Here is a 27,938-nt window from a genome sequence, read left to right on the forward strand (position 1 = left end):
TGACTTTATAAAAATAATTGGCTTTGTAGCTCAAAAGAAATAATTTATAAATCATATTATATATATATATATATATATATATATATATATATTCTTATATCAAAATATAAGATAATTAATTACGAGATTAATTAAGAGATACAATTATGTATGTGACCTTAATTTTGAAATGTAAGAGAAATAATTAATATTTGTGTGTAATTTATAATTGGCAATCACATATAACTTTAAAATACTAGACACACTACAAATCAAAATATATAATCTGTACTCTATACCAACGTAATATTATATCTTTTCTCTCTCTTTTCTCGCGCGCATACATATCTTTTTTATATATTAATTACATCTTTAACAAGAACTTTAAGATATATGTATATTATATATACATATATATACGTATAATATGTATTTTTGACATGTGTGCTAAAAGATTCTCTTCAAGAAAAATATGATAAAATGGCAGAAGAATACAGACGTCATAAGAAACAATAGAATTCTGGTGAAGCGACTGTAAGATGCAGGCTGTAAGTATGATAATTATACCTATTATACCTATTGAAAGTAAAAAATTCATTGGAAAAGAGATATTGAAAAATTTTTCAATCATCAAGTATATCCACATATACACATATGTATATACAAGTGTATTCACACACACACACACATACACACACACACACACACACACAGACTCACACACACACAGACACACATTTCTTTTTTTTTCAATCACATGGAGTATATATAAACATGCACATATGTACATATTTTAAATTACTTTATTCTGATGCTCCTAAAGACATGCGTGGTTTTGACAGATGTCAAATTCATCATCTTATTGAATTATTCAATTTATGATTTATGTGAACAAGCACAATCATTTTATCAAATTGAAAAAAAATTTTATCATAATAATTAACATAATTGTATGTACAGTTACATTAGTTAAAAAATAAAAATTTCATGTTTAAATATATTAAATATATTTAGAAGATACAAATTAAAAGATACCGAAAAGAAGAACAGCCTTTTCAAATAGTTTGATAATACATCATATAAACCATAACACTCCATCGTTTCTATATATTGTGTCGAGCACGCGACATAATTCAACATAGTTTAAAAAATTTTGAAAAGCATGTAAATCGCATCCAGTATAAGAATTTCAATTTCTTTTAGTGCCAGATACGATATATTACGCAAACATCTTTGTCATTGTTTCCAGTACTCAGGATGAAAGTAACATACCTGCCATTCTCAAGGAAGAAAAAGATGTAGGAATATTTGAAGAAGTTCTCTATTATACATCTATTATAAGATATCATTAGAATGTTATAAATTTATGAACGTTTTACTTTCTATTTAGAATTGGAACCTTGCGATATATTATATACTATTGCAATGACACTGCTATCGGTTTACCGGTCCACATCGTTTTCATATGCATTAGGTACATTCACTGCATCAACGACGATGACGATAAAGATCGTTGTTCCCCAAAATGCTCTGGCTGAGTAATATCTTGAGACTGTTGCACAACATGAAGCAATACTCTGGCGACAAGCCATTCCAGATCGAGAAAACACCTAAACAGAACGAGCAAAGCTTGGGAAACTTCGACCTGAGCGAATATCGCGTCATGCTGAGTAATGTAGCGCTCTGGATTTTCAACAATCTCGTCACGAATCTCGAAGAAAGAATCCAAATGCTCATGGTACCAGTCCTGCCAGAGCATGAGGCCATATCCGTGCCCACCGATAAGGCTGATCGATCCAAATCGTCGTCGATGGGCGGCGAACTGAACTTCACACAACGGAAACTGGAGAAACTTCTCGGCAAACTGACATCAACAAGACCTTGCAGTATCATCGGCGTAGACCTCAAAGTTGTGGTGCAACTGTTCAGACAACTATTTCATGTGCGCCAGGCTTCTGAACAATTAGCTAAGGAACGAATTTTGCCGGTGGACGGGAAGAGTATGCAAATGAGCCTCTCGATCTTTTCTTAATTTGCTGAAATAGAAAATTCGATACAAATATAATTGCATTGCAAAAAATATAGAGATTATAAAAAATTGATAAAGAAATTTATTTTGTGAATTAATAAATTCTTAATCTTTTCGCGAAATTTTAATAAATTGAATGTTACTTAGTTCCTTAGTTACCTTATCTTAGTTTTGTTATTTGCATAATAGAATATGTTGCATATATATATATATATATATATATATATATATATATATATATAAATCTTGCATTAATATAATGTGTTTTTTATGAAGGCATTACATGAGCCGTTTAGAACAATGAGGTAGAGATGAACGACTAGAAATTGTATTCGAAAAGCTGCAACCCATCACACAGGCATTGCAGCTTCTACAGGTAAAACAGGCGAGAATGTTAATTTCATCTGCGAGATGTGCAACAAGCTGATGGCTAAGTAATCAAATAGTAAGAATCCTGAACTTATATACATCCGACTATTACGGAAGCCAAGTTCCTGTTTCGTTCATTAAAATGATTTAAGATAAATTAAAAGAACGCGAGAATAACAAACAACTTTTCTGTGCCCATAAAAGAATTAATTAATTTTCTTAAAATTAGTAAAAGTTCAAAAGAATTAAAATCGTACGTGTGTATTTATCGCTCTCTAAAATATGAATAAATTATAAAAGGTTAAAATAGCGACAAAATTTTTCCCAGCATATAATAATTTCGCATTTTTCATTTTCAGCTGTTAAAGAATCTAAAGTATTTCTATCCTGTTTTCGTTTAATCCATTCGATTGGAGGATATCAAGGAACCCGAAGTTCTTCATTTGGCTCAAAAAGGTGTAAACAACAAAAGGTATATACAACAAAACAAGTATAATCGTAGTAAAGATTCACCTTTCTATACCAGTCTTTAGTTAAAAATGTTAGTCTCACGGATAATGGAAACTAGTTTAGCCCAACTCTTATTCGTACAAAGGTAAGCGTTATCAATAAAATCTGACTAAATTAGACGTAGAATCATCGAAAGTTCATCACGATATATTTAACATTTTATATGTGTTTCTTTTTTACTCAGGTAATTCGTAGATTTTGCGACATGTCATTATCCCAAATCGCGCTATCCGAAGAAGTTAAAGTTTATATTATAGTTTATATTATTAGCTTAAGTTTATATTATATTATGTTGACTAGAGAATATAATCTACAATAATGTAACTTATTTAAATTACAGCAACGTATATCAGCGTGTATCATTAACATTAAATTTTAAGTAGGGATGAAAGTATTCCCGGAGTCTGCTATCAAATCTTATTAGACTTTTAATCGACTCTTTTGCTTGAATGCACTTGAAACATATTTTACATACATATTTTACATTTATTTCCAGGTGAACATCTTTCATGAATTTCAAGATCACGCAAATAATTTAACAATCTTCATCTTATCACCTGAATTCGCGTTAAGATTATTATATGTCAAGCGAAAGAATCCAAAATATTGATTCGAGAACGAATAACTGGAAGTACATGATTGTGTATTAAACTACATATTAAACCGAAATCCCCTTGAAGCGCAACGTCGATTTCTCTCAGGGGACTAAAACGATGCGAGAATCGACGCATAATTTTAAGTCAGAATCGAATATCTCTCCCTGAACTATTATTCATGAACAATACCTTAACACAGTGCTTCTTCGTAGTTATCGCGATTGGTCTAAGCATCTGAATGTGGCAAAAGCTAGATCAGGAGATACTGCACAACACGATTACACGATATGCGTAACAAAGGCGACGACGATGACGACGATGAAGACGAAGCGCCTATGGCTTTAGTCACATGCGTTCGAAAGTCGAAAGCGGTATGAGTATTATCTTTTTCATCGGGTTGTATGCATTATCACACCTGGGTCACTGAGATCACTACATTGTTGTTTTGCTTTTTTTTTTCTCCCTCTCTTGAATCCTCTCCTCCGGTTCGCTTCGTTCCTCGGGGATTTGGGAAAATTTCGGTTCTCCATACGTCTACGAGCTATATACGGTGCGAGTCGTGTAATTTATTCTGCGGGAACTTCTGGCTGCGATCTTCCTCCGGACAAGCGATTCGCTCGCTCGGCTCCACCAGGTGAAAGCGGGTTCTCGCAAAGATAACTTCAAAATTAAAATGGTCCTTAAGGAAAAGTCTACAAATGGTGGAAGGTTAGAAAATATTCAAAATAATATAGATTTATATTTTTCAAAATCATAACCAATTTCACTGAAAAAGAAAAACATGACTCATGAGCGCCCAAGATAAACAAATTCGTACGATATTGACTGCCAATAAGAATAGGCAAATGAACCAACTTTACAAGAATATTTTATTTTTAATTTATTTTTATTTTAGTTTATATTTTCAAAATTTGTGTGTCAGAAGTCATACTTTTATTATTGTTGCTGCATCGTGTAGGTATAGAAAGCAGAGAAACAACTATTTCGATTACACATGTATTATTAAAAGTAAGAAATTAATATTATAAAACCAATTAATATTTTAGTATATCTTGCTTAACATATCGAGTCTTTCCTTAGTTTTTCGTATATATGCGATTATATAATATAATATCTTAAGTTTTGTTAGGATAAAATTACCATGTGATCGTTATAATTTTTTGTACCATTAAATTCATTGGAACTATTACGTATCAAATTCGTTCGAACCATTATGTAACGTCAATTCAATCGAAATTCTGAAAGATACAGGCTATACAGACACTCCTTCTTTATTTTAACACTATCATATTGTATATATGCAACATACATATATTCATATACATACACATTTGGAATGCGCGATATTTTTTTACTTTCTTGATCGAGATCGAAAACAAAACCTGAATCATTTACGAAAGATACATTTATCGTCTTGGTTCATCGTCTTCATTTATATTAAAAATTCTTAATTCTTCTGTATATTAAAAATTAAACATTCTTATTATTATATTTGTTCGTAAAATTACTGGATTTTAGTCTTTTATTAACAAGAAATTCTAGAGAAAAATACAAGCTTCATCGAAAGTAATAAGGAAGCATGTAGAAATTGTTTACTATATTTCTCAAACTCTTATAGTTGCTATGATTTAAAAAAATATAAATATAAATAACAATAGCAAATATAAATATTTTGTTTTTCGAGCAATTTTATATCTATTTGGTAGAAATGTTTACATTATTATTAATTTTTTCATATATTTCAAATCTGATTAAAAATATTTTAAACTTATTTATATTTTAAGTCAAAATATTTATGATAGAAATATTAGTAAACATATTTTAAGTAATTAAAATCAAATTTCATTTTTTCTTCAACATTTGTAATCACTTGTAATCATTTGTATTATATATTAGTTTTTATTATTTTTTTTCCATTTTATCATAAAATTCTCTTTCAATGTGATTTCGGTTAAAAAATTTATTCTTCTCTGTTTCGCTTAAAATCTGTTATCGGACAAATCGGTGCAATCGGATCTGTGTTACGGCACAAAATATATGTTAAATAATTTTTTTTTTAGAATCGATATAACATCGTAATTTTGGTAACAAAAACCGAATAAAATAGGTTTGATAAAATTGCAATCTCAAATTCTATTGAAGTTTAAGAAGAAACGCGCTAAACGTGTATTCGCAATGCCTGTTGCTAGAATAAAGGAAGTCGTAAGGAAAATATTAAGCTCATTATTCTCATTAACGACTTTTATTATCTTTATCTCATACGTACCAAGTAAGATAATAATTTGTATAATAACTTGTATAATAATTTGTATAATAATTTGTATAATAATATTTGTATATTATTTGTATAATATGAATCAGATTTATTTAGTTTATACTTGTAATCAAAAGCACTCATTTAAAAGATAGAACTTAATGATTGTGTGATTTTTATTCTTCTCTTTCTCTCTTTCTTTCAATATATTTATCTAAAAGTATATATGTATAAAGAATATAAAACAAATTATTAAAGAATAGCTCTAGAAAAACATATACATTTCTAAATCTATATAGAGAAAGAGTAACATGCACGAGTGCGCATAATACAGGCTTATTGCACACATGGAGACATTTTACTAAGTATCGTATTTTTTCTAAATTTCGTATTTTAAAATCAGTATTTTAATTTTTCAAACAATGTTATGCTATTTTATTATAAAAGTTATTAATAAAATTTAGATAAATATAATATTACAAATTTTATAATTATTTTATTGCAGTAAGTACTCTCTAAAAGTGAATCAGTGTATTATCATACTGAAAAACATACATACTGAAAAACAGTAAATACTCACTGATTACAAGCAGTTATAAGTACAGCACTGATTACAGTGATAATACACTGATTCACTTTTAGAGAGTATATAACTGCAACAAATCTCTATTCCAATAATTACTAATTGTTACGTTGCAAGTATTGATTAATTTGTTATAAATATTCTTATTATTAAAAACATTTCTTTTAATTGATTACAAATTTTGATTACAGTTTTGGTTGGAGATATATACTATGTTGCCGAAATAACTTATACAACTGGTTGTTTCGCCGCAATCAAAATAATGAAGTTGTCCGTTATCGAGATAATAAAATTTATTGGCTTACACAAGGGAACGTGCATCCATTACAAAACGTAAGTAAAATATACTAATAATAAGTAAATTATAAACGAAAAAGTGATCTTAAATGATACACTATTTTTTGAGACAAAAAAATAAGAATAATGTAATCATACACATATGAGTATTATTATAAACATATAATTTTTTAGAAATAAATGATTGAAATATAGAAGTATATTCTAACTTGGCATACACAGATTTAAAAAAATTTCCATAATTATGAAACGTAAACCTAGAAACGTTTTCTTTTTTAACATGTTTTGTTTATGGTAGAATTTCCGTTAATAACGTTAATAAATATTTCATTAAAAAAGCTGAAAATTTTCTTTGGCAAACGTTTGTTTATATGCTATCAACATTTCGCAATTATATGAAAGATATTTAAAAATTCCTAGAGTATCTCAAATTTTGTGACACAAAGCAATATACAAGCAAGCAATAATACAAGATCTTTCCGAATAGCATTAAGAACATTAGCATAAACCTTGAGATAGTCTTAGAAATAAAAATGTAAAGGTTTTAAATCGATAGATGTAAATGGATAAGCGGAAGAATATTATTTCTAGTAATTTATTTAGTGTACAAATAATTATAGTTTGGACAGACAGCGTTTCTAAATCTATGTTTATGTGACTTTCTTTTATTTTCATCCATTATAATAAGCAAAATATGTTTTTAAACTTGTCTCATTTTTTTATCATTATTAATTATATATGTACATATATGTACAAGTTAATTTAATATTTTAATAATATTAATATTATTCTCCTAATTTTGCAGTTGTCAGGTGAGGGTGAATCTAATTCGGAAAAATAACATTGACGTTTTGCGCATTATTGCAAAAAGTCACATATCTGTAATATTAATAAAGTTTCTTAAGTACGTATAAAACCCTATTTTTATACAAATTATCTGGACAAAGCATATATTCTTATGCATGATTAATTTTTACGATATATTTTAATAAATAAGGTAAATTAAGATATATATGTATAATAAATACGTAATAATATAAGTAAATAATTTTGTTAAAATCCTTTTTTTCACATTTGTAAATTTTGAGATCTGCAAAATTGTGTGATTTTAATAAATAAAAATATTTCAAATAATTTTAATAAATCAAGAGAATAAAAGTAAATTAAACTTCAAACGACTAAAGTAATTTATTTTTTCTGATTTATTATACACATTTATTTTTATATTATTATAACACAATTTTATTTTTCTCAAAATGTAAAAAATAATAATAAAATAATTCACAATTTTTATCTAACAAAGAACACCATTATTTCTTTAAATTTAAATTTAACATCAATTTTAGAAATTATAAGAATCGCATAAATAATTAATTAATTATTAACATAAATTTAATATAATTATTAATAAATATATATGCATAATTAACTATTTATTACATAAATTTACAGGCGCTGTTTAATAATAATTAGTTATTATTAAGTAATTGCTGTAAAACATATTCTTTATAATATTATATATAGTATATATAGTATTATTATTATCTATAAAATATTATTTTATTTATAATATTATATAATATAAAAAATAATAAATTAACAGACAACATACACAAATTTTGTAATTTAACAATTGTGATTTCGATATTTTATATGAAAATGATTCTGTGTTTTACATTATTAAATTATTAAATTTAAATTAATAAATGTATGTTTTTATTGGACAATATACACTACCGCTCAAAAATATTTGGCCATCCCTAATTTAAGAGAAAACTCGAAAACGAAATTATGTCTATTGCCTTTCATCGATGTTTATTGTTTATGCACTAACGGAAAGTCGTTCTCAATAGCTATATTATAAATATCACTTCATGTTTACTAACAGATAGCTACAAAGCCAAATAAGGTATTTATGGCTCTTTTCCTAGAATGAATACTTTTAAGTTTTTACTACAAAGGCGCGTGTTTCATGGAATTTTTTTGTTTATTTGATATTTTAGAATGTAACGGATATAGATTTGCGTCAGTTATCTGCTGCCATTTAAACAGAAAACACATCTCTTGACGCATATTTTGCAAAAATAATATATAGATAGAGAAGATATAGATAGATATATAGATAATATATATATATAATATATAGATTAATATAAATGAATGATTTTTATTTATTTATAGTCATTTAAACACAATTTACCTAGGTGGCCAAATACTTTTGAGCGGTAGTGTATATATGTAGCAATATTAATAATATTTGAAAGCATATGGTTTATACAAACATGCGTATTGTAAACATGTCGTATTTTATATTAATTATTATACATTATAAATACTAATTCATACATATCTCGACTTTTAGCAATACTTTTTTTATTTTTAGTAAATATAATTTTATTTTAATTCCTTGTGTGAGATAATACATATACAGGGTGCGCCAAAAGTCTGGATACACCTAAATATCTCACAAACGGTGCATTTTAGAAAAGAATGTTTCAGGCAAAAGTTGTTTGGTTTCGAGGGGGCCATAAGACGGTACCATTGGTTTGACCTTGAAGAGTCATTTGAAGGTCACGTGAAGGTCACTTCAATTTTTTTAAATGGAACACCCTATATATTTTTACACACTCTTGTAGCTTATCTCAAGAGTTTTCCAAAACACTATAATTAAGTACCTTTTCGTTAAGTACTTTTTGAGTTATGAGACTTGAAATAATTTCTTAATTTTACATAAACCGTAAAATATCTTGTAAAATATTTATTTTTCGATTATCTTACCTTAATACTTTTACGTACAAAATAATGAAAGGAATCAATTGGTGTAAAGAAAATACATAGTTGTTTTGAAGAAAAAATATGTAATTTGCAATTAACAATTCCATATTTTTTCTTAAAAACAACTATGTGTTTTCTTTACACCAATTGATTCCTCTCATTATTTTCTACATAAAAGTATTAAGGTAAGATAATCGAAAAATGAATATTTTACAAGATATTTTACGGTTTATGTAAAATTAAGAAATTATTTCAAGCCTCATAACTCAAAAAGTACTTAACAAAAAGGTACTTAATTATAGTGTTTTGGAAAGCTCTCGAGATAAGCTACAAGAGTGTGCAAAAATATATAGGGTGTTCCATTTAAAAAAATTGAAGTGACCTTCACGTGACCTTCAAATGACTCTTCAAGGTCAAACCAATGGTACCACCTTATGTCCCCCTTGAAACCATACAACTTTTGCCTGAAACATTTTCTTCTAAACTGCACCATTTGTGAGATATTTAGGTGTATCCAGACTTTTGGCGCACCCTGTATACAGGGTAAGGCATTTTAATCTACGCACTGAAATATCTCAAAATCCATAAGTTTAAGACAAAAATGTTTCAGACAAAAGTTATATGGTTTCAAGGGATCATAAGAGGGTACCATTGGTTTGACCTTGAAGAGTTATTTGAAGATCACATGAAGGTCACCTTTAATTTCTTAAATGGAACTCTATATTTTTTATTGCATATTCTTGTAGTTTATCTCGAGAGCTTTCCAAAACACTATAATTAAGTTAGTTTTCATTAAGTACTTTCCGAGTTATGAGGCTTGAAGTAATTTCTTAATTTTACATAAACCGTAAAATATCTTGTAAAATATTCATTTTTCGATTATCTTATCTTAATACTTTTATGTACAAAATAATAAGGGGAATCAATTGGTGTAAAGAAAACACATAGTTATTTTTAAGAAAAATATGTAATTGTTAATTGCTTACATATTTTTTTTCGAATGTTTTTCTCAGAAGTTTTTTTGACATAATATAGATTTTTAGCATTATGAGTCAATACAATATGTCGACAAAAATTAAACTGAGCATAACATGACATCATATATAAATAGAATATCCAAAATCGAGCTTATCTGTAAGCACGACATGATGGCAGAAATGCAGCATGATCTGTTATCATAAAATGAATCAACAATATCAAGAAATATTATATCAAGTTATTTCCTTTACTATGACGTATCTATCTCGGATTGAAGTTTTTGTCATGGGCAAATATAAAGATTGCAAAGCGGGACTGATAATCTACAAATGTATTTATTTCTATCAGTTTAATTTTTGACACAATTCCAACAGAAAATTCAGATTATTAAACTATTATATTCAGAATATTAAATTATTAAAATTTAATGTGTGTGAATTTAATAATTATTTAACTGTGCTGATTATATATATCTTATACAGAATATAATTATGATTACATTATATATTGACTAGAAAATTACTAACTAGCTACTAAATAATATAACTTGCGACTTTATCGGTGATACTATAATAGATCATGCTGTATTTTTGCTGCCATAGTAACGGCAAATTATACTAGATTTTTATTGTGTTTCTACTTTTAATAGATGATAAATTAAGTCGTTTATCTTTGCCGTATTTTTGCCATTATGATGTGACGGCAAACCATACTCGATTTCTGCTGTGTTTTTGTCTTCAACAGTTAATAAAATAGATAGTATTCTATCCTTGTTATGTTTTTGCCATCATGCTATATTTTACACCTGGAATGCGACCTTGTGCGATCTCCGGATTGAGGAAAGAGAGCGGGTTATATAATTGAAAGTCATAAATTTAATTATTAATAAAAATTTATTCTCAAATTAAATCTTTCGGGAACGATATATACATTTATAATGGTTTCGCGACATAAATTTTATTGTGTATGTATGTGTGTGGTATGTAAATAAATAATTTTCGCGGTGTTACACTGGTTCGGAGGTCATCAGTTGGAATATAAGTCAGGAAAGTTTTAAGTCTATAATTTTAATTCCGACTGGCGTATACAATTTAAATAAATAATAAATAATAATGTGTATGTGTGTTATATGTTAGGAATAGAGTCGAGAGAGATGGATCGATGGTCAAGAGTTTTCGAGATGAATGATAGAAGGGAGAAACCTCATCCAGAGGACTCGAATCGAGACTGCGAAGGGAAAGGAATATCCTGTAATGAAGTAGGGGATAATTGTGTCGGGATCGGCCTCAATTAGAACTCGACGCAGGAGTTTCAGATCTACAGGGCCAGGACCCACGCGGAATGCTTGTGGATCTACGGGAATCGTATAGAAGGGAAATTGTGAAAAGAATTGAAGGTCCTGGTCGATGTGTGGAACGGGATCGGGTTCGCTCGCTGTTTCCTCAGGTTCGCTTGATTTCTCGAAGTCGTTCGAGCCTCCTTCTAGATTATTATGCGACTCCTTAGATTTGGCGAAGGATTTAAAATCATTCGAATCCTCTTCAAAATCAGGCAGATCCCGCAAGAAGTCCTCAAGGGCTTCGTCGAACTCGGCTGACTCTTGTTTGAGGTTCTCGGTTTTTACGAGAACAGGTGAAGGAGTCTCGTTTTTAATAATGGAGGTGGAGAAAAGAGATCGTATTGGGGGTGCAGAGGGAGGCGATGAAGCGGGTTTTAAAGGTAGAGTGGATGAAAAAACAAAGGGGTGTGGTTGTTCCGGGGAAGGCGCCGAGGAAAATCGGGAGGTCGGAGCAGATGCTGGAGCAGGTTTCAGGGCTGATGTGGATGGAAAGGAAGCGGAATAATTGAATATGCGGACAGGGGAAAAATGTGTAGGGAGATGTGTGTCGTTATTAATGTCTAAATTATTAGCATCTAAGTCGGTGTCGATATTAATATTTTCAATAGGACTGCTATCGTTAGGTTTCTTTAAGGAGCGAGCCAATTCCTTCCTTAGTCGCTTGTTCCGGCGATTCCGCCAACGCTTAACGGTCGATCGTGACTTGTGACGTGGCACTAATAAAAGTAAATATTCACGGTTTAAATAGGGAAGTTATTAGAGACGAATGGTTGATTGGTTCTATAGTCCAGTAAAATAGTACCTGAAAATGGCAAAACGGATACACAAGCCAATTTTTTGAGGGTGAATAGAAGGTCATAGGAGATGCCCGAATTCACAAAATTTCAATAAAATTTCCCTGTGCGTCGGCGGCCATCTTTAAAATAGGGGTAAGTTTGGATATCTCGACTTCTATTGGTCATTTTTTTTTCCTTTTTTTAGTTTTGTAAGGAAAAATATTTGCTACAACTTTTGTTTGAAAAATTTTTTAATAGCTGTCAAGGAAAAAAAGACAACCAAAAAAGTGCCGTCAATTAGGGGAGGACATTTTTATTGACAATTATATTGCCTCCTGTTGATTTTATCAAAAAAATATTCAAATAAAACTTGTAGAGGACTCAATTCTCTACAATTTTCGTATATCCGCTTTTACGGTGACTCAAAAAAAAACTTTGGCGCTCTCTATCTCTGGTATTTTTTGAGTCACCGCAAAAGCTGATATACGAAAATTGTAGAAAATTGAATCCTCTACAAGTTTTATTTGAATATTTTTTTGATAAAATCAATAGGGGGCAATATAATTGTCAATAAAAATGTTCAACTCCCCCACCCCTAATTGATGGCACTTTTTTGGTTGTAACTTTTTTTCCTTGACAGCTATTAAAAAATTTTTCAAACAAAAGTTGTAGCAAATATTTTTCTCTACAAAACTAAAAAAAAGGAAAAAAATTCGACCAATAGGAGCCGAGATATCCAAACTTACCCCTATTTTGAAGATGGCGGCCGACGTACAGGGAAATTTTGTTGGAACTTCGTGAATTCGGGCATCTCCTATGACCTTCTACTCACCCTCAAAAAATTGGCTTGTCTATCCGTTTTGTAGATATTCGGTGTTTTACTATTTTACTATTTTACTGGCTTACTATTCTTATTCCTATGGAGAAACGATCCTTAGGTTTTTTTATTATTTAATTTTTTAATTTACAAAAATATACCCTATCAAGATATTTATAGAGATATTTATATATACATAATGAGTAGAGGGAAGTTAAAAGAAAGGATTGATCTTTAGAATTCTCGGAGCGATTGGAGAGGAGTACTCGCGAATTCCAGTTCAGAAGCTCACAACGAATAAGGAAGAGTATTTGCGGATTCTAGTTCAGAAACCCAGAACGAACAGAGATGGATTATAGGGGAGAATAAATTGCTAAGAGGATATTAGGATATTATTATTATTGATAATTTTGAATTATTATAAATTTAATATCTTGATAATATTATTGTTCCGAATTTTCACTACTTTAGAGATCTATGAATTGTTGTTCTTTAATTATCTAAGGATCGTTTCACGAATGATAACACAGGCTTGCGAGGGTCAGTTACAAAAAGCAGAGTAGGTGAATCTGATAGATTTTTTTACGCTGATAATGAATCTAGTTGCGATCCGACGCAGAATTTCCCTAGCACGTCAGGTTCTCGAGTAATTTATAGTTAAATAGTCCAAAAATGGCAATTTCGGTAAATTTCATGAATTTATTATGTCATTTTTTAAAATGCCGCATCCATTATGGCGGACAAAATCATAATAAAAAGGTGTAAAATTTAGAAAAATTTGTCAAAATGTATAACAACTGTATTAGATATGTTTTTACAGAGCTTTTTTGGCAACCGAACTTGACATATGTAAGCCTTTTCAAATTTCAAGATGATAGACTTGCCATATTAATGTCTATGTAAATTTTCTTATAACTTCATACTTGTATTTGTGTTGTCTCAGCGAAAAAAATCGTGCAGTAATCGAAAATGGATTTGAAAGATGAAGATTAATACTATACGATGCCATTGACAGAAATATTTCAAAAAATTAAATTCTTCCATAATGAATTCATGAAATTTGGCGAAATTGCCATTTTTAGTCTATTTAATATTTAACTATAAATTACTCAAAGACCTGACGTGCTGGAAAAATTCTGCGGCCAGATTCGTTTTCAGTGTCAAAAAATCTATCAGATTCACCTACTCTGCTTTTTGTAATTAATCAAACCTAAAATTTCGCAGGCATGTGTAATCAACAGACAAACAAAGAAGTAAGAGAGATATTATATTAGACTTACTATTTATGAGGAACATTGAAAATATTTAATTTTCGATTGGATCCGCCGGAATGGGACTTTAACCTTTGGATGCAGTTGGCCGGTTTCGCAGTTGGAGAAACTGTAGCTCGATTTGATTCGCTGTGTGTTACGCTGCACTCACTTGCACTCCGCGAACGGATTAATTAACCGCAAGAGAACTGTTTAGTGATGGACAAACTTAACGGTATGCGAGAAAAAAATCGGATAGAAGAAATCGGAGTTAGAGTGACTGACTGACTTTTAGATTGATTGAAGTTCTGACTGACTGACTACAAAATTGCTTGAAAAACTGTTGCGCGTCTTCTGCTCGCGAGTTTTAAGTGTGTAGTTCCTCCTCCTGGCTGGATAGTAGGATTTTTTGGCGAATAGAATAATTTTAAATTACTCCCTTCTTAGGGATAAGGGGTTGTCCATTGAAAAAGAGAGAGTTTTCCTAGACCTCTTCATTGGTTGAGCCTTTCAGCTCGAAACTTAGCTCTATCCAGCGGAGAGTGGGAGTTAGTTGACAAAATAGCTCGTGAGAATATTGTCGTAATTCAACTAGCACTTAAGGATGGCCTGTCGAACTCCGAGAAGTTGTTTAGTTTCTTTTTATAGCCTGCCCAGGGTATAGCGGGCCTTTTGTTCAGAACTTTGAATAGAAGGATTTCAGATTAGCTCCACATGTGGAGCTATAAACATATGAACCCGTAAGATATTTTATGGCGGCTGCAATTGCGATCTTTGTTTAGAGATTCTAAGTTTATGACGACTGGCCATCCTTAGCTTTAGCTTTTCTTATTTATTTATTGCTTCCTATCTCTTAGTTTCAGATATCTGTTACAAGGATTAGATATATACATGCAATCCTATATGTGACAATTATAAAGATTTTTTTCGCTATAAAAATATTCTGGAAAAGTATGTACATGACACAGAATTTTTTAGTTATATTGCATATCATTAATATTCTGAAATAATAATGAAATCTTGTAAATTATAATACAACAAAGGATAATACAAGAAATTAAAATTGAATTACAAAGAACTTTAATAAGATTGCAGCAATAATAAAATAATGTTTCAAAATTATTGTAAAAATATTACAGAATTATATAACAATAGATTTCATTTGCTAATTGCAAATTATATAAACTAATAAACCACTATTTAAACAAATGAAAAAGAAAACAAATACTTTGTCAACATCATACATTTTTATATTTTTTAAATTGAAGTATTAAGTTTATCAAAAATTATACAGGAAATATATTATTAATACTTATGCTTATCATGATGAAACACTACAAAAATAATTGATAATCACTTCCTCACTTAAAGACTTCCTCTCTAGATAGATCGTCCAAGATGATTGATTATTTGGAATTAATGTATAGCATGTTACATTTATGAATTGCATACAAAAAAACAATTAAATAGATAGTATTATTAGGTAGTTGGTATTATTAAGTAGATAGTATTATTCAGACATATATGTATATATCGCGCTGATTAAATACATGCTGATAAATATTTACAATATTATAATTAATATAATTATTTTATTCTTGCAACAATATAGTGTATAATAATAAACAAATTATTGATCTAAAGAGAGGATTTAACTGGATTTTTAAATATATTAACAAATTAAAATTCTCCTAAAAAGTTGAAATTTAATGAAATTAATTTGAGGAACTGATTATGTTTTAAATAAATAATTAAATGAAATAGAATTTAAACAATTCCATATAAAGCAATAGAAAATTCCAAGAAAACAATTTATCATTAATCATTTCTTTATCTTAAATGTATTAATTATTTCCTTATTTTAATTATGTCAATCATTTTTTTATTTTAAGTGTATTCAAAGTGAAAAATGCGGATATTAAAAATACTGTTTTTTTGGTTGTTCTGCCTGTCGATTTGTCATGGATATCGTTTGCTTGAACTCTTTCCCTTTTATGGTAAGAGTAACTTCGTTATGTTCAAGCAATTGTAAAAATGTATCACGGGATAAATTAAATAAATTACATCCTTTCATTGATCCATTCGTGAACGGATTTGGACGTAACAGTTACATATAAACAAATTATATTTTATAAATAAGTTATTTAAGTTAGAATTTATTTATAAGTAATTTAGTGTTACTAAAATAAAATCTGAAATTATAAATTAAATTTATAAATTAATAAATATATAAATTAAATAAATTAAATTTCTATATTAAATAAAAATATAAAATAATAAAAATATAAAATACAGACAAAAAAGCATATTTTTTATGTGAATATAATTTATTGTTAGACAAAATATACATATGTGTGTATGTATGTATGTGCACATATTTGCACATACGTATTTTGTTTAATAATAAATTACATGTATTTGAGTTAGTTTCTTATTTCCATATTTTTAGAAACAACGCATGCGCTAATAGAGAGAGATTGACGGTACATTCCCTGTCGTAGTCATTACTTGTCAAGAGATACATTTTCTATTTTCTATTTTTCAGGAGGGGATAGACAATGCTTCGTCTAATATATATATGTCTATGGTACCTAGTATGGTAGCTAGTATATTTAAAAAATTTGAGAAGTGGCCTCTATGTTTATTGAAATCGATAATTGGCTGTATCGATCAAACAATATCGCTCGCAATTTTCGAGAATAAAATTGAACACAACTGCGGAAAGCAAACGGACTGCGAACGAATGTTTGCATCATTTATGACAAGTAAATGACAATTGATAATAAATTCATTAAATAATAAGTCATTTAATTATGCTGTTCAATTATAAAGTCGTGAGATATTTGCGGTTTCACAGATTTTTTCGTTATTTTTTAAGCTTGATATTTTTGACATTATAATAGTATAATTTATTCTAGTTTCTTCCAAGCATATTTTTCACTTTTTTATATTTTATATCTGTACTACATCTTTATTATTTATAATCTCTCCATTGTTATATATATTATATATATTTATCTTATTATCTTACAATTCCTATTATTTGCAAACATAAGTTTAAAAAATTAATATTAAAATTAATATTAAAAATAAATTAATTTTATTTTTAATTTATGTAAACATAGTTTAATCATGTCTTTATTGATGTATAAGCAGTATGTCAGTATTTTTAAATCTTGAATATAGTCAATAAAATATTTTCAATAAAAACATATGTAAAACATTAAAAAAATCAATTAATATTTTTCCAAAAAAAATTCGTCAAAATCCTAAAATTCATTATTTTTCAAATATTTAGTACTCATTATAATTCTTCACACATCTAATATTCTTCAAAAATATCTAAAATTACCATTTTTAATACATTTAAAAATTTTAAAATTATTTAAAGATTATTTGAATATCAAATATATATATATATATATATATATATATATATATATATATATATAACGCAGAAAAGATTAATTTCTAATATTCTTCAAGAAAAATTCTTAAAAATCATCAATTTTACATATAGCTAAAATAGATTGAGCTCTTAATCGCTGTCATTTGACTCGATCAATGGTATCGCTGTTCAAAATACAGTCATTTTTTGTTTTGGACAGTAGTTGGGAATATTAACGCTTACAATCGTATGACGATAGAGTGCTGTTCATTGAGATGGATCGAACGAGGATTACGTTCTGTACAGATGTGGACAAGTCTGTGATCGTGCATAACTTTGAAAAACGCGGCTGGACGCAAGTAGGTCCAGAGGACGACTGGAATTTTTACTGGTGATTATAATAATCTCAATTTTTCATTATTTTATGCATTTATTGTTGTATTCGTATTCATTACAGGGTCGTTACACAATCCTGCAGAAATATCTTCAGCGTCGAAACCGGATACAGGATTGACGATAATCAGTATATAAATCCTTTTCAGTCATAAGTTTTTATTTTATCAATTTTAGAAATTAATCCTTTCTACGTTTTATATATATTCGATATTTAAATAATCTTTAAATAATTTTTAAATGTATGAAATGATGATTTTAGATATTGTTTTTGAAGAATATTAGATCTATGAAGAATTCTAATGAGTAAATATATGAAAAATAATGAACTTTAGGATTTTTACGAATTTATTTTTTTTTTTGTGAAAAATATTAAAAATTGATTTTAGTTTTATCAATTACACATAATTCTTCATTATTAATAATACAATTGAAAATCTTAATCTTAAAGAATTTAATCTGTATTTTTAATAAATAAAGAGATTACGCGTATTAGAAAAAAATATTAAGAATTTTTTGTACATATTAAAAATACAGACATAATATAGATATAATTTTTGTGTTATAAAATCGATATTTGTTTATGTATTACCTTTATATCGTTACTTTTATCTTTATTAATGATAGTTTTCTATGTAATAAATTGTACGATTCTATTTAAAAAAATACAAATTAAGTAACTTGACAAAAACAATAAAAGGAAATTATTAACATGTGATTTTCTATCAAAAAAGTGCCAGCCATCAAAATTAACACCGCATTATTGATTACCGGTTAGCCATAAAGAATAAATCACTTATCAATTAATTGTAATTTTAAAGTTCTTTATTTCTTTATATATTTATTTCTTGTTATATGCAACTTAGAATTTATGTAAAGTAAAAAATTATTTAACTCTGTACATTTAAGGACATTTACATTTCTCTTTTAAATAGTGTTGAAAATAGGTATTAAGAAAAAAAAATTCATTATTTGCTGCCACATATTGTAATATTGGTAGAAAAGAAATCATTGTGACTTTATAAAAATAATTGGCTTTGTAACTTAAAAGAAACAACTTATAAATCATATATATATATATATTCTTATATCAAAATATAAGATAATTAATTACATTAAGAGATGCAATTATATATATGATCTTAATTTTGAAATGTAAGAGAAATAATTAATATTTGTGTGTAATTTATAATCGACAATCTCATAACTTTAAAATACTACACACAACAAATCAAAATATATAATCTATACTAACATAATATTATATCTTTCTCTTTTCTCGCGCGCATACATTTCCTTTTAATACATTAATTACATTTTTAATTACATTAATTACATTAATTATATTAATTACATTTTCAACAAGAACTTTAAGATATATGTATATTATATGAACATATATATACATATACGCGGTTTATATAGTTACTACATATATATTTTTAACATATGTGCTAAAAGATCTTCAAGAAAAATATGATAAAATGGCAGAGGAATACAGACGTTATAAGAAACAATATAGAATTCTGGTAAAGCGACTGAAAGATGCAGGCTGTAAGTATGATAATTATCTATTGAAAGTAAAAAATTCATTGGAAAAGAGATATTGAAAAATTTTTCAATCACAATGAGTATATTCACACAGACATATATATATACATATTTTAAATTACATTAACTTAATGCTTTCAAAGCTGAAGGAAGAACGTTGTCATGTGCTAAGAAACGCCGATGAATGAGTGCAGTCTTAACAGAAAGCTTCATCTTCTCACATACAGACACACGTGTATATATATATATATATATATATATATATATATATATATATATATATATATATATATATATATATATATATATATATATTTTTTTTTTTTTTTTTTTCAATCACATGGAGTATATACACACATGCACATATGTACATATTTTAAATTACTTTATTTTAATTCTTCTAAAGACATGCGTGGTTTTGACAGATGTCAAATTCATCATCTTATTGAATTATTCAATTTATGGTTTACGTGAACAAGCACAATCATTTTATCAGATTGAAAAAAAATTTTATCATAATAATTAACATAATTGTATGTACAGTTACATTAGTTAAAAAATAAAAATTTCATGTTTAAATATATTAAATATATTTAGAAGATACAAATTAAAAGATACCGAAAAAAAGAACAGACTTTTCAAATAGTTTGATAATACATCATATAAACCATAACACTCCATCGTTTCTATATATTGTGTCGAGCACGCGACATAATTCAACATAGTTTAAAAAATTTTGAAAAGCCTGTAAATCGCATCGAATATAAGAATTTCAATTTCTTTTAGTGCCTGATGCGATATATTACGCAAACATCTTTGTCATTGTTTCCAGTACTCAGAATGCAAGTAATATACCTGCCATTTGCAAGGAAGAAAAAGATGTAGGAATATTTATAGCTATAAGCTCATATATTACTTTTTTGTATAAATAGATATATATAAAGAAGTTCTCCATTATACATCTATTATAAGATATCACTATAAATTTATAAACGTTTTACTTTCTATTTAGAACTCGAACCCTGCGATATATTATATACTATTGCGATGACACTGCTATCGGGTTCACCGGTCTACATTTTTCATATGCATCAGGTACATTCACTGCATCAACGACGATGACGATAAAGATCGTTGTTCCCCAAAATACTCTGGCTGAGTAATATCTTGAGACTGTTGCACAACATGAAGCAATACTCTGGCGACAAGCCATTCCAGATCGAGAAAACACCTAAACAGAACGAGCAAAGCTTGGGAAACTTCGACCTGAGCGAATATCGCGTCATGCTGAGTAATGTAGCGCTCTGGATTTTCAACAATCTCGTCACGAATCTCGAAGAAAGAATCCAAATGCTCATGGTACCAGTCCTGCCAGAGCATGAGGCCATATCCGTGCCCACCGATAAGGCTGGTCGAATCAAATCGTCGTCGATGGGCGGCGAACTGGACTTCACACAACAGAAACTGGAGAAACTTCTCGGCAAACTGACGTTAACACGATCTCGCAGTATCATCGGCGTCGACCTCAAAGTTGTGGTGCAACTGTTCAGACAACCATTTCATGTGCGCCAGGCCTCTGAACAATTAGCTGCTAAGGAACGAATTCTGCCGGTGGATGGGAAGAGTATGCAAATAAGTCTCTCGATCTTTTTTTAATTTGCTGAAATAGAAAATTCGATACAAATATAATTGCATTGTAAAAAATATAGGGATTATAAAAAATTGATAAAGAAATTTATTTCGTGAATTAATAAATTCTTAATCTTTTCGCGAAATTTTAATAAATTAAATGTTACTTAATTCCTTAGTTACCCAATCTTAATTTTGTTACTTGCATAACAGAATATATTGCATGTATGTATATATATATATCTTGCATTAATATAATATGTTTTTTATGGAGGCATTACATGAGCCGTTTAGAACAATGGGGTAGAGATGAACGACTAGAAATTGTATTCAAAAAGCTGCAACCCATCACACAGGCATTGCAGCTTCTGCAGGTAAAACGGACAAGAATGTTAATTTCATCTGCGAGATGTCCAACAAGCTGATGGCTAATCAAATAGTAAGAATCCTGACCTTATATACTTCCGACTATTACGAAAGTTCCTGTTTCGTTCATTAAAATGATCCAAGATAAATTAAAAGAACGCAAGAAAAACAAACAACTTTTCTGTGCCCATAAAAAAATTAATTAATTTTCTTAAATTTAGTAAAAATTCAAAAGAACTAAAATCGCATGTGTGTATTGATCGTTGTCTAAAATATGAATAAATTATAAAAGGTTAAAATAGCGAAAAAATTTTTCCCAGCATATAATAATTTCGCATTTTTCATTTTCAGCTATTAAAGAATCTAAAGTATTTCTATCCTGTACAATTTTCGTTTAATCAATTCGATTGGAGGATATCAAGGTACTCGAAGTGCTTCATTTGCCCGTGCTCGAAAAGGTATAAACAACAAAAAGTATATACAACAAAGCAAGTATAATCGTAGTAAAGATTCCCCCTTCTATACCAGTCTTTAGTTAAAAATGTTAGTCTCATGGAAAATCGAAACTCGTTTAGCCCAATTTTTATTCGTACAAAAGTTAAAAGCGTTATCAATAAAATCTGACTAAATTAGACGTAGAATCATCGAAAGTTCATCACGATATATATAACATTTTATATGTGTTTCTTTTTTACTCAGGTAATTCGTATATTTTGCGACATGTCATTGTCCCAAATCGCGCTCGCGTTTAAAGTCAATTCCGTTGTATAGATAAATGTGAACCGGTCTTGATGAAAAAGATCGATTTTTTGTTATTATTACTGTGTAGCGTTATACAGGGTGACCCATTTTAACTTAGGCAGCCAAATAACTCGAAAAATAAGCAAGATAGAGAAAAATGTTTTAGACAAAAGTTGTATGGTTTCGAGGGGGCCATAAGATGGTATCATTGGTTTGACCTTGAAGAGTCATTTGAAGGTCACGTGAAGGTCACTTCAATTTTTTTAAATGGAATACCCTATATATTTTTGTACATTCTTGTAGCTTATTTCGAGAGCTTTCCAAAACACTACAATTAAGTACCTTTTCGTTAAGTACTTTTTGAGTTATGAGGCTTGAAATAATTTCTTAATTTTACATAAACCGTAAAATATCTTGTAAAATATTCATTTTTCGATTATCTTACCTTAATACTTTTATGTACAAAATAATGAGAGGAATCAATTGGTGTAAAGAAACACATAGTTGTTTTTAAGAAAAAATATGGAATTGTTAATTGCAAATTACATATTTTTTCTTCGAAACAACTATGTGTTTTCTTTACACCAATTGATTCCTCTCATTATTTTGTACATAAAACTATTAAGGTAAGGTAATCGAAAAATGAATATTTTACAAGATATTTTACGGTTTATGTAAAATTAAGAAATTATTTCAAGCCTCATAACTCAAAAAGTACTTAACGAAAATGTACTTAATTATAGTGTTTTGGAAAGCTCTCGAGATGAGCTACAAGAATGTACAAAAATATATAGGATGTTCCATTTAAAAAAATTGAAGTGACCTTCACGTGACCTTCAAATGACTCTTCAAGGTCAAACCAATGATACCATCTTATGGCCCCCTCGAAACCATACAACTTTTGTCTAAAACATTTTTCTCTATCTTGCTTATTTTTCGAGTTATTTGGCTGCCTAAGTTAAAATGGGTCACCCTGTATATCGAAGTGTAAAAAAGAAAAGTACGAGTATAAAATTCTTATAAGGATTTTGTTTCGGACATTTCATTATAAATTTCAATATTAAAGTGAACTTTGGAGAAATAATAATTTTATAATTTGTATTATATTTACAAATGATAAAAATATATATTTTATATTTATCATTATATTACAATTAATAAATATAATATTATAATAAAATATAATATATTATGAAATATTATATCGATGTATTATATTTATTATTTTATTTGTTCCATCTTAGAATTTCTAAAATAAATTTTCTAATTTGTTTAAATTTATTGTTGATTACTTTTTTAATTCTAGAAGACATATATATATAAATTAACAAAGATGCTATTTTCTCAAACCGCTATTTTTTGTGACATAGACGAAATATATTTATTTCATTTCAACAAAATATAAAATTATGAAATTTCCAAAAATAAGAGTCAAATTAGATATTGCATTTTCTCAAAGCATGAAACAATTTCCATGATTTTAAGAAAATACTCTAACAAATATATGACAACGATCGTAACAATCGAATATAAAATCTTTAAGATTTTTAGAATATACTGAAACTTTATTACTTTGTATTTTATGAATCCTTATAGGAATTTATATGTATATATTTAAGACAGTTAATTTCATAGAGTTATAAAGAAAATGTTTCGAATAAAAGTGATTTATTTTCTTCAAGTCTTTATATAGATTTTCTTAAACAAAATAACTTTTATTCAAAGTATTATACTTTTATTAATTAAAAAAATAACTGATTATGTATACTTAAACCAAATACATTGTATATAAAGTTAAAATTGTAATTAAAAATGAAAACGATGCAATAAAATTGACTGAAACTAACTTATATTGTTACGGTAGAGAATTTTATTTCATTTACTGGATTTTTAGACGTTAATCTGACAACCTCATGTTGCCTGTAAAGCAGCGCTTGGATCTGCAACGATTTACTTAAAATAATGGAAAGTAATTTTTGTTTCTCTATCTCTTCTTGCGGTCTGTCTATTTCGTTTTGCCATTCATGTCTTTGTGATCGCCAATTCCTTTCTTTTCCTTGCAACTTATCCTTCCATTGTCTTCAAAACAAAATATACACAAAGTTTTCCTTTTATGAAGATTACTGTAATTACAAATTTCTTGAAATGTTTAATCGCAAATAAATTGTTGAACTGAATTATGTTAAACATCGCTTATAGCTTATTATTAGTGCCATTATGAAGTAAAAATGTTTGAGAGAGACAATGAGTAACGTCAATAAATCGTATGAAAATTTAGCATGATTCACACAGCACACTGATGTAATTATTAATATTTTGCTATTTAATAATTTGGGTTAAGATGTTTTAAGACATTCATATGATATCATGAAATTATAAAGTCTCTTTTCTTATTGAACCATTTAAAACAAAATGCTTAAACGGATCCGCAACATGAATTTACTTAACTCCCTCTCCTATTGTTGCTTTTATCTTAGGTTTACTGAAAATCGAAGTGCTTGTACAAATGATAAAAGATTAGACACGGCACTTTGATATTACTCAACTCATCTCATTAAAGGCATGTCTCGTTTCATATTACCTGTTAATCTTTTCTGCGCTTCGAAGGCAAGTATTAGCTCGTCACCCTCGTTTACATTGTACTCTCGGTGAAGATGTCCATGCGCGTATTTGGTGCGAAGTAAACTATTTATCCTAGGTTCGTAATAAACCAACATCCTATGTAGTTGGATGTACCCTTCTCTTCTTCTTTTCAGTTCTTCCTTCAGTGACTCGAATTGTGCTATAATGTCATTATTATATCAGTATTATCTTGTGTTTCTTAATCGTGTTGTTGTTTCTTATACAGTTATTTAGCATTGGCGATCTTGAGAATTAGTAGCAGGGAAACATTTAATTATCACACCTAGAGATATAAGAGTTGTTAATTTTAAAATAGCTTCAGCAATAGAAGGTCAGTATTGTTAATTCTCAGCGTAAATCTTGAATTTAAAGAAAGAGATATAAGAACATGTTTGCTTCAAAATATTTGAAATCGAAGAAGAGTCCACTTTAAAACTGGAGGGCAAACACTAATGTAAAAACAAAGTCAGATTATAATTTTGCATAAGTAACAATAAACTCATAATATTCGACATCATTTCTACAATTGAATATTTAACTGTGATATCTTTAGCTTCATTTTTTGATTGATGCAAATCTCGTATATCGTCTCACATATATGCAAAGAATCTTTAAGTTCACATTATATTATATTATGTTGACTAAAATGTAATCTACAATAATGTAACTTATTTAAATTACAATGATGTATATCAGCGTGTCTCAATAATATTAAATTTTAAATAGCGTTGAAAGTTTTCAGAGAGTCTGCTATCAAATCTTATTAGACTTTTAATCGACTCTTTTGCTTGAATGCATTTGAAACATATTTTACATACATATTTCACATTTATTTCCACGTGAACATCTTTCATGAATTTCAAGATCACGCAAATAATTTAACAATCTTCATTATCACGTGAATTCGCGTTAAGATTATTATATGTCAAGCGAAAGAATCCAAAATATTGATTCGAGAACGAATAACTGGAAGTACATGATTGTGTATTAAACTACATATTGAACCGAAATCCCCTTAAGCGCAACGTCGATTTCTCTCGGGAGACTAAAACGATGCGAGAATCGGCGCATAATTTTAGGTCAGAATAGACGTGCCACCTTCCTCGAAGATGCATATCGAATATCTCTCCCTGAACTATTATTCGTGAACAATACCTTAACGCAGTGCTTCCTCGTAGTTATCGCGATCGGTCTAAGCACCTAAATGTAGTAGAAGCTGGATTAGGAAATACTGCACAACACGATTACACGATATGCATAGCAAAGGCGACGATCACAACGACGATGAAGACGAAGCGCCTATGGCTCTAGTCACATGCGTTCGAAAGTCGAAAGCGGTATGAGTATTATCTTTCTCATCGGGTTGTATGCATTACCACACCTGGGTCACCGAGTTCACTACATGTTTGTTTTGCTTTTTTCTTTTTCTCCCTCTTTTGAATCCTCCCCTCCGGTTCGCTTCGTTCCTTGGGGATTCGGGGAAATTTCGATTCTCCATACGCGTACGAGCTATATACGGTTCGAGTCGTGTGATTTATTCTTCGGAAACTTTTGGCTGTGACTTACCTCCGGACAAGTGATCCAGTTCGGTTCAACCAGGTAAGAGCGGGTTCTCGCAAAAATAACTTCAAAATTAAAATGGTCATTAAGTAAAATTCTACAGATGGTGAAAGAATAGAAAATATTTAAAATAATTTAGATTTATATTTTTCAAAATCATAGCTGGTTTCACTGAAAAAGAAAACGATGACTCATGAGCGTCTAAAGATTAAAAAATATTCGTACGATATTGACAGCCAACAAGAATAAAATGAACCAACTTTACAAGAATATCGTTTAATTTTCAAAATTTGTCTATATTATAATTCTTATTATTATATTTGTTCGTAAAATTACTGGATTTTAGTCTTTTATTAACAAGTAATTTTAGAGAAAAATACAAGCTTCATCGAAATAATAAGGAAGCATGTAGAAATTGTTTCCCATGATCTTCTAAAACTGTTATAGTTGCTAGGATTTAAAAAAATATAAATATAAATAATAATAGCCAATATACATATTTTGTTTTTCGAGCAACTTTATATCTATTTGGTAGAAATGTTTATATTATTATTAATTTTTTCATATATTTCAAATCTGATTAAAAATATTTTAAACTTATGTATATTTTGAGTCAAAATATTTATGATAGAAATATTAGTGAACATATTTTAAGTAATTAAAATCAAATTGCATCTTTTTTAACATTTGTAATCACAATTATTTTTTATTACTTTTATATATTAATATAAAAATATATTATATATTAATTTTTATTATTTTCTTTCCATTTTACTATAAGTCTTTTTCAATATGATTTTGGTTAAAAAATTTTTTTTCTGTTTCGCTTAAAATCTGTGTTATCGGACAAGCATGGTACAAAATATATATTAAATAAATTTTTTTTTATAATTGATATAGCATCGTGATATTGGTAACGATAACCGAATAAGAAAGGTTCCATAAAATTGCAATCTTAAATATTATTGAAGTTTAAGAAGAAACGCGCTAAACGTGTATTCGCAATGCCTGTTGCTAGAATAAAGGAAGTCGTAAGGAAAATATTAAGCTCATTATTCTCATTAACGACTTTTATTATCTCTATTCCATACGTAGCAAGTAAGATAATAATTTGTATAATAACTTGTATAATAATT

At 28.5% G+C, this 27,938-nt stretch overlaps 1 protein-coding gene and 1 long non-coding RNA gene across 3 annotated transcripts; both read right to left on the reverse strand.

Moving 5' to 3' along the window:
• Positions 1-1,977: 1,977 nt before the first annotated feature.
• On the reverse strand, positions 1,978-26,958 carry LOC145962639 (uncharacterized). Of its 2 annotated transcripts, none has more exons than XR_014435901.1 (4): positions 26,624-26,958; positions 25,202-25,402; positions 24,504-24,699; positions 1,978-2,015 (listed from the first exon to the last, which is right to left on the reverse strand). It is a non-coding gene; the product is annotated as an uncharacterized LOC145962639 (long non-coding RNA). The 2 variants fall into 2 exon arrangements; XR_014435900.1 differs by lacking the exon at positions 1,978-2,015 and adding an exon at positions 20,391-21,544.
• LOC145962635 (uncharacterized) lies at positions 11,298-14,867 on the reverse strand. The gene is made up of 2 exons (XM_083083846.1): positions 14,583-14,867; positions 11,298-12,425 (listed from the first exon to the last, which is right to left on the reverse strand). The coding sequence occupies exons 1-2, from the start codon at positions 14,596-14,598 to the stop codon at positions 11,536-11,538; spliced, it is 906 nt and encodes a 301-aa protein (XP_082939972.1). The 5' UTR covers positions 14,599-14,867; the 3' UTR covers positions 11,298-11,535.
• Positions 26,959-27,938: the final 980 nt, after the last annotated feature.

This window comes from Camponotus vicinus, unplaced genomic scaffold (assembly GCF_025532165.1).
Source record: "Camponotus vicinus isolate PSW18456_S1 unplaced genomic scaffold, iyCamVici1.0 SCAF_12, whole genome shotgun sequence".
NCBI classification, from domain to species: Eukaryota; Metazoa; Arthropoda; class Insecta; order Hymenoptera; family Formicidae; genus Camponotus; species Camponotus vicinus.